This window comes from Haliotis rufescens, unplaced genomic scaffold (genome assembly GCF_023055435.1).
Source record: "Haliotis rufescens isolate VD_foot unplaced genomic scaffold, xgHalRufe1.0.p SCAF_9, whole genome shotgun sequence".
Taxonomy (NCBI): Eukaryota; Metazoa; Mollusca; class Gastropoda; order Lepetellida; family Haliotidae; genus Haliotis; species Haliotis rufescens.
In genome coordinates, this window is record NW_025964383.1 from 39675978 (window position 1) to 39685162 (window position 9185).

The window sequence follows — 9185 nt, forward strand, 5'->3', positions numbered from 1 at the left end:
AAAACAGTATTCATCTAGTCCCTACAAACTGGTGATATGTGGGTTTGAGAGCTTTATAGGACTCAAAAATACCACGATACTTAGACAAGAAAGTGTGATGGCAAATGATCATGATGTAACTGTCATCGTGGAGTTTGGCAAGGTTGACAGCATGCCCGTTTATAATTTCGAAATAAGTTGCTGATTTGCTAATCGAATACGCGGGGTTGCTTCACAATATTTTGATGATACGCACAAGTTTTATTTTTGTAGCGTATCTGTAATGTTCGTTGCATATTTGATACGCTTGGATTTTATTTTACTGCATATTTCTGCATTTCTGATGCGTATTTTACGCAGATACGCAGCTTATCTGGAGCTCCGTGGTTTTTTTCACAATAACGCATTTACTGGGTATGAAACTGTTTATAACTTCAGAGACAATCCATGACTTTGTTTGTGAGCTTCTAGATCTGTATTTAATATTAATTTAAATCTTCTATGTGTTAATATTTTAAGAAACTCCAGCTTTATAAGTCTGAAATGATACAAGCTTGTATGACTGTTGTCGATTCTACAGATGGGGTCTCGCGGCTCCATGAAGCGGCCAATCAGCCGAGCCAGTAGGATGAATGGGGGGATGGGAGGACACACCCTGATGATCCCCCAGGGACTGGGGCCCCCCAAGGTCGCTGTCAACGGCAGCTCCATGAATGGGCTCGGTGGTCCACCGCCCAAGATGGAGATCAGCAAGATTAAGTCTAAGAAGAAGTCAGAGGTGGCCCCGCTCGAAGAGGTGGACATCAAAATAGAGGTAGAGTCACTTGTTGCTTCAGGAGTTCTTGGGACCCGTGAAGATTACGGGGTAGAATAAGTCTTCAGCAACCCATGCTTGTCGTAAAAGGCGACTAATGGGATCGGGTGGTCAGGCTCGCTGACTTGGTTGATACATGTCATCGATCCCAATAGCGTGGATAGATGCTCATGATGTCAATCACTGGATTGTCTGGTCCAGACTCGATTATTTACAGACCGCCATCATATAGCTGGAATATTGAATATTGCGGCATTAAACAACAAACAAACAAACATTCAGGAGTACTTGGAGGTAGCATTATTCATCCAGATGTCACAAAAAAATAACTTGGACCTGAGAAATGTAATAAGTCAATGGCAAAAGTCAATACATCAATGATAGAACTAAAAAAAAGTGGACAAGGCATAACAACAAACCAAACGATACTGTTCGTGATTGGATGGATATGTATGATCTGGCCAATGAACATCGCGATAAGAAAAGCGCTTGACTTACAGCTCTATACAGCTGTAGCTATAGCTCCCTATGATTTTCCTATACAGAAAGTATGAAGCAAAGACACGCCCTGTTTTGAATTTCAATTACGATTTTTGATGGCTGTCTAGTGTTTTATTAAATCGATACTGTAAGTAGAACTTATCCTTACTATTTACTTTTTAATTAAGAAGTTATGAAACATGTGAAATGTGTGACCACTTCAGAGTTCATGCATCTAAATTTTGCGAGTTAAATCAAGTTCCTTTAATGGCGACCTGGCTGTAATAGAAGTGTTTGATTGTGGTTTGAATCCTGCCTTGATTATGTTCAAGGGCGGATCGAGCATTATTTGAAAGGGATGCGTCCTCTCTCAGATAATTATACAGCCAACAACATACTACATTTGAATCTGCCTAGGATGTTTGTAGGTTTGTCTGGACTGTGGTCGTGGGTTTTACCTGCGTAACTTTGGGCTTTCCTCCCAAAGCAGCATTAAATCCAACTCACTCACTCTATCACTTACTCTATCACTCACTCTATCACTCACTCACTCACTCACTCACTCACTCACTCTATCACTCTATCACTCTATCACTCACTCACATCACTCCACTCACTCACTCACTCACTCACTCACTCACTCACTCACTCACTCACTCACTCGGGGCATCGGTGGCCCAGTTGTCTAAGGTGCCACGATTTGCTGCGCAGAGATGCCTATGATTTCGCCCCGATTAAGTTTCTAGGTTTATCAGCACCATACCTGTGCTCGGGGGTTTCACTGAAGTGGTAAACATCTGTGATCTGCATCACTTTGTACTTTCCTCCCACAATAAGCTGACACGCCGTGATATAACTGGAATACTGTTAAAAGTGGCGTTAAACCCCACTCACTCACTCACTCACTCACTCACTCACTCACTCACTCACTCTCCCCAGGACATGGACGAGGAGGAGCTGCAGGAGCTGACTAATGCTGCCATCTCCATGTCAGATGACCTGGACTTCAAGGACGATGGTTTCATTGAGCTGGTGCTGCGTGTGCTCGGACTCATGTGTGACAATCAACACAAGGGACTCCAGAACTACCTCAGGGAACAACCAGACAATATCAAGTCAGTGAATCTGGTTGCCGAGACAACAAGGTTCCTCAATATATTGTATTCAAGTATTTCGGACAAAACGGCGCCACTTATAGTGCAGTTGTTTGACACTCTTGTGGAATACACTTCGGTGAGTTGATGATGGAGGAAGTTTACAGAGATCTACATATAAAGGCAGATCTACGTCTTGCAATGCTTTTTTAAAATTTGACTTTAACTTTAAATCATAATTGTCCTAAGGTCCTTTTTAAAAGGCTGATAAATTAAGATACCGGTTTCTTTGAGGACAAAAGGAATAGTAAGAAAAACAAGGTTCTCTTTAAGTCATCATGATGTTTTTAGGTAACAGTAGGTGGTATTATTCTTCATTATTCCAACAGTTAAGAATGTGAAAGAAAAATCAAGGTCACATTTAAAAAAATGCAAATTGTATACCCCACAACATGTTTTAACTGGTCCATATTTGCGGGAAGATAATTTGTTTACATAGGGAAGTAGAAATTCTTTCTAAAATTATGGTGTTTTTCTTTATTCAACTAAAGAGATGCCATTTATGAATATTCAAAATGGTGAGTCATATGATTTATGTCAAATATGTAACTTGTTTCCAGGGTGACTAATCGTTTACATTGTTATATTTTAATTTGCCATGGTAACTGGTCATGTGATGTGTTTCCAGGGTAACTTCCAGAACCAGTCTATAGTGTTTGACAACAAGATCTGCGATTACATCAACCACATACTCAGAGTAGGAGTCTACAAGAACTGCTCATTGGAACAGGTGATATAATCTTGAATGAGACGTTTCAAATACCATTTTTACCTCACCTTAAATTGCGCAAGTAGAATGTGTAGCCCAGTGGTCCCAGGTCTTGTATTGCACTGCAGAGTTGCTTCCCTTTGGAAGTGCCAATTGTGGGTTCAAATCCAGTTCCATCCTGCATTTGTGTAAATGTTTAATATTTCTATTTCTGTTGGCCAGGTCTACACCGTAAAGAAGTCAATCGCGACTCTGATCAAATCTTTGACGGAGGAAAACCCACCCGAGAGGGAGGACGATGAAGATGCGTTGGCAAATGTAGGTCACATGATGTTGCTCAGCCAATCAGGGCCTGCTACAGGACAGATATCCTGTTGCAGCATCGTAATCAAAGACTAAATCTATGCTAGATATTTCCCTGAATCTGTAACAATTAGAGTTGGCATCTCTGTTCCATATAATTATCATTTGATTAAATTTCAAGTGAGAACAATGTCAACCTTATTCACCATTCATATTAAGTGTTCCGCGCCATTAAGCTCCCCTGACCAAGTTCCAGACCAATCTGTAAATAATCTTTATAAACCCCAGAGCTCCAGATAATTTTTGAGCAATTGAGTTTTTACTCGAAGGTTTCTATTTTATTTGGGTTATTACATTTTTCATTGGGTAACCAATATTTTTTCCCTCATTTATTCATCACTCTATTGGGTTTTCCCCCAAATGATTACACATTATAAGATTTAAAAAAATGAATAATGTTTCAGATGTATGTAAGGGTTCTAACTATTATATGCTTGCCTCGGAAAGTAAATTAGCCCGTAATTGTGTTCAGGAAATTATCTCCATTGGGTATTGACACATGCTGTTTTTGAGTTTTTAATTTAATGCATGCATTTCTGTGCGTGAATTAATTGAAAGTTATTGGGTTTAGAATATTTTGGAGGGGTACTTTATGCAAATATGCAGCTTATCTTTTAGCTCTGAGCCCCCAGCAAAAAACATGAAAATTTACATGACATTCCTTATGTTCTTGTGCTCTAAGTTATAACTACAGTTATATTTGCTAAGTACGTAGCTTTGAAAAAAGTTTAGTTCATCGATGTTCAACTAGGTTTGTTAACTACAGTTCGATCTCTGAAAACATATTTTACCCATGCCTTTAATAAGAGCTCCCCCTCCTGTCAAGTTTTTTTAGTTCTAATTTCCCTAAGTTTCTACGGTATTTAATATCTGTAAAATGTTACCAAATGAATGAGATTGATATTTAAATTTTTTTAGATGTTACTTTTTCTGCTTGAAAGTAAGAAAAAAGTTATTGACTGTGTACAAGTGTTTTTAGTACTAACCAAAGTTGTTGTTAAGAGAGTATGATGCGTCTAGCCAAACAGAGATTGTCGATGACTTCATAATATGGGTTTGTATGAGTGTACTTGAATTGGCATTCAACCAGAAGATTTTTCTGGAAAACATTATGTGGATAACTTTTGTTTATGTCACTTTTGTGTACACGTGTAGTTAAGATTACTTTGTTCGTTTAGTTTCTTGCTTTTAGTGTGATCTATAGTGTGATATTTAGTGTGATCTTTAGTGTGATCTTTAGTGCGATCTTTAGTGTGATCTATAGTGAGATCTATAGTGTGATCTATAGTTTGATCTTTAGTGTGATCTTTAGTGTGATCTATAGTGTGATCTTTGGTGTGATCTATAGTGTGATCTATAGTGTGATCTTTAGTGTGATCTTTAGTGTGATCTTTAGTGTAAACTTTAGTGTGATTTTTAGTGCTTCACATGACCAAGACTATGTTATTTGGAATTAGAACTGTAATGTAACATCAGTTCAACAACTGAAGCCATTCTATTAACTAAACCAGTATTATTCATAGTTTAGATGTAGCTGTTAGAGTCAGTTCAATGTAATGACAATAATACTCCCAATACTCTAACATCTGTGAAGATCAGGTTTAGAATTGGTCTTCAGCAACCCATGCTTGTTGTTCGAGGCGACTGACGGAATCGGGTGGTCAGGCTCGGTGACTAGTTTATGCATGTCATTGTATCCTAATTGTGTCAATCAATGCTCATGATCCATATCAATCTCTGGATTGTCTGGTTCAGACTTGATTATTTACAGACCACCATCATATAGCTGGAATATTGCTGAGTGTGACGTTAAACAACAAACACAAACCAAACTTGATGTCCAGACTACTTGAAGAATGAGGAGATCTGATGCATGATCCTGGACTTGTGACAAGAAAGGGTTTAAGATTTATGGTCACGATAGTTTGCCAAGATGGGAAAATTACATGTTGTAAATACAGGAAAAACCCCGAGATCAATAGATGCCATGCCTGTCCTTGAATTCTCACTTGTATATCCCGTTACAAGTGTTCCGACCTGTATAATGTCATGTTCAATGTTTAAACTGTGAGTGTTTGGTTTACTGTTTCCGTGATGAGTTGATGATTGGTTTACTGTTTCCTTGATGAGTTGATGATTGGTTTACTGTTTCCGTGGTGAGTTGATGATTGGTTTACTGTTTCCTTGATGAGTTGATGATTGGTTTACTGTTTCCGTGGTGAGTTGATGATTGGTTTACTGTTACCGTGATGTGTTGATGATTGGTTTACTGTTTCTGTGATGAGTTGATGATTGGTTTTCTGTTTCTGTGATGAGTTGATGATTGGTTTACTGTTTCCGTGATGAGTTGATGATTGGTTTACTGTTTCCCTGATGAGTTGATGATTGGTTTACTATTACTGTGATGAGTTTTTGTGTGGTTTACTGTTTCTGTGATGTGTTGATGATTGGTTTACTGTTTCCTTGATGAGTTGATGATTGGTTTACTGTTTCCGTGGTGAGTTGATGATTGGTTTACTGTTTCCTTGATGAGTTGATGATTGGTTTACTGTTTCCGTGGTGAGTTGATGATTGGTTTACTGTTACCGTGATGTGTTGATGATTGGTTTACTGTTTCTGTGATGAGTTGATGATTGGTTTTCTGTTTCTGTGATGAGTTGATGATTGGTTTACTGTTTCCGTGATGAGTTGATGATTGGTTTACTGTTTCCCTGATGAGTTGATGATTGGTTTACTATTACTGTGATGAGTTTTTGTGTGGTTTACTGTTTCTGTGATGTGTTGATGATTGGTTTACTGTTACCGCGATGAGTTTTTGTGTGGCTTACTGTTTCTGTGATGAGCTGATTATTGGTTCACTGTTTCTGTGATGTGTTGATAATTGGTTTTCTGTTTCTGTGATGAGTTGATGATTGGTTTACTGTTTCCGTGATGAGTTGATGATTGGTTAACTGTTTCTGAGATGAGTTGATGATTGGTTTTCAGTTTGTGTGATGAGTTGATGATTGGTTTACTGTTTCCGTGATGAGTTGATGATTTGTTTACTGTTTCCTTGATGAGTTGTTGTTTGGTTTACTGTTTCTGTGATGAGTTGATGATTGATTTACTGTTTCTGTGATGAGTTGATGATTGGTTTTTAGTTTGTGTGATGAGTTGATAATTTGTTTACTGTTTCTGTGACGAGTTGATGATTGGTTTACTGTTACCGCGATGAGTTTTTGTGTGGTTTACTGTTTCTGTGATGAGCTGATGATTGGTTTACTGTTTCTGTGATGAGCTGATGATTGGTTTACTGTTTCCTTGATGAGTTGTTGTTTTGTTTACTGTTTCTGTGATGAGTTGATGATTGGTTCACTTTTTTCATGATGAGTTGATAATTGGTTTACTGTTTCCATGATGAGTTGATGAGATGTTTACTGTTTCTGTGATGAGTTGATAATTGGTTTTCAGTTTGTGTGATGAGTTGATAATTTGTTTACTGTTTCCGTGATGAGTTGATAATTGGTTTACTGTTTTCGTGATAAGTTGTTGTGTCGTTTACTGTTTATGTGATGAATTGTTGTTTGGTTTACTGTTTCTGTGATGATTTGTTGTGTGGTTTACTGTTTCCGTGATGAGTTGATGATTGGTTCACTTTTTTCATGATGAGTTGATAATTGGTTTACTGTTTCCATGATGAGTTGATGAGATGTTTACTGTTTCTGTGATGAGTTGATAATTGGTTTTCAGTTTGTGTGATGAGTTGATAATTTGTTTACTGTTTCCGTGATGAGTTGATAATTGGTTTACTGTTTCCGTGATGAGTTCTTGTGTCGTTTACTGTTTCTGTGATGAATTGTTGTTTTGTTTACTGTTTCCGTGATGAGTTGATGATTGGTTTACTGTTTCCGTGATGAGTTGTTGTGTGGTTTACTGTTTCCGTGATGAGTTGATGATTGGTTTACTGTTTCCGTGATGAGGTGTGTGGTTTACTGTTTCCGTGATGAGTTGATGATTGGTTTACTGTTTCTGTGATGAGTTGTTGTGTGGTTTACTGTTTCCGTGATGAGTTGATGATTGGTTCACTTTTTTCATGATGAGTTGATAATTGGTTTACTGTTTCCGTGATGAGTTGATGAGATGTTTACTGTTTCTGTGATGAGTTGATAATTGGTTTTCAGTTTGTGTGATCAGTTGATAATTTGTTTACTGTTTCCGTGATGAGTTGATAATTGGTTTACTGTTTCCGTGATGAGTTGTTGTGTCGTTTACTGTTTATGTGATGAATTGTTGTTTGGTTTACTGTTTCCGTGATGAGTTGATGATTGGTTTACTGTTTATGTGATGAATTGTTGTTTTGTTTACTGTTTCCGTGATGAGTTGATAATTGGTTTACTGTTTCCGTGATGATTTGATGAGATGTTTACTGTTTCTGTGATGAGTTGATAATTAGTTTTCAGTTTATGTGATGAGTTGATGATTGGTTCACTTTTTTCATGATGAGTTGATAATTGGTTTACTGTTTCCGTGATGATTTAATGAGATGTTTACTGTTTCTGTGATGAGTTGATAATTAGTTTTCAGTTTGTGTGATGAGTTGATAATTTGTTTACTGTTTCCGTGATGAGTTGTTGTGTGGTTTACTGTTTCCGTGATGAGTTGTTGTGTCGTTTACTGTTTCTGTGATGAATTGTTGTTTTGTTTACTGTTTCCGTGATGAGTTGTTGTGTTGTTTACTGTTTATGTGATGATTTGTTGTGTCGTTTATTGTTTCTGTGATGAGTTGTTGTGTGGTTTACTGTTTATGTGATGATTTGTCGTGTGGTTTACTGTTTATGTGATGAGTCCTTGTGTGGTTTACGTTTTCTGTGATGAGTTGATAATTGGTTTCATGTTTACCTTGTGGGTTGACAATTGGCTTACTGTTTACTTGATAAGTTAATAACTGTTATAGTTACCTGATGAGTTGAAGATAGGTTTACTGTTTACTTGTTGAGTTGATAATTTTGTTTATTGTTTACCTGCTATGTTAATGATTGGTTGACTTATTCATTGCTAAGTTAATAACTGTTATATTTACCTGATGACTTGATGATTGGCTTATTGTTCACAGGATAAGTTGATTGGTTTACTGTTTTCGTGATGAGTTGATGATTGATTTATCTTTTGCCTTAAGGTTAATGATGTTGGTTGAGTGTTGATTTCCTTGATGGAGTGGGGGGGGCGGTCGGGTAGCCTAGTGGTTAAAGCGTTTGCTCGTCACGCCGAAGACCCGGGTTCGATTCCCGACATGGGTACAATATGTGAAGCCCATTTCTGGTGTCCCCCGCCGTGATATTGCTGGAATAATGCTAAAAGCGGCTTAAAACCATACTCACTCACTCACTCACTTGATGGAGTGCATTGGAACTGCAGTGGCACTGTGGAAGTATGACTACATTTTCTTCTTATACTTTAACACCTCTCTCCTGGATTGATGGCATAACAATCAACATGGACTGTTCCAGGACCTGCCTGACCTAGCGGGCACCTACACCAGACCTGCCCCACAACTACACCAGAACTTTGCCAGAATTGAGCACTCCACTCAAGTAATGAGTACCGTATTTTCTTGAGTATAGTGCGCACCCATGTATAATGCGCATCCCCCTCTAGCAGATTCAGTATTTTTGCAAAAAAAATTTAAATACCAAGAGCAGAAAAAAAT

At 37.9% G+C, this 9185-nt stretch overlaps 1 protein-coding gene across 1 annotated transcript in view; it reads left to right on the forward strand.

The window, feature by feature from the left end:
- Positions 1-9185, forward strand: part of LOC124139572 (inositol 1,4,5-trisphosphate receptor type 3-like) — a 186154-nt gene that overhangs the window by 138619 nt on the left and 38350 nt on the right. The window contains exons 57-61 of the mRNA XM_048390658.1: positions 560-793; positions 2213-2506; positions 3056-3157; positions 3359-3454; positions 8986-9069. Of these exons, the coding sequence (XP_048246615.1) occupies positions 560-793; positions 2213-2506; positions 3056-3157; positions 3359-3454; positions 8986-9069 (810 nt within the window). The remainder of the gene's footprint in view (positions 1-559; positions 794-2212; positions 2507-3055; positions 3158-3358; positions 3455-8985; positions 9070-9185) is intronic.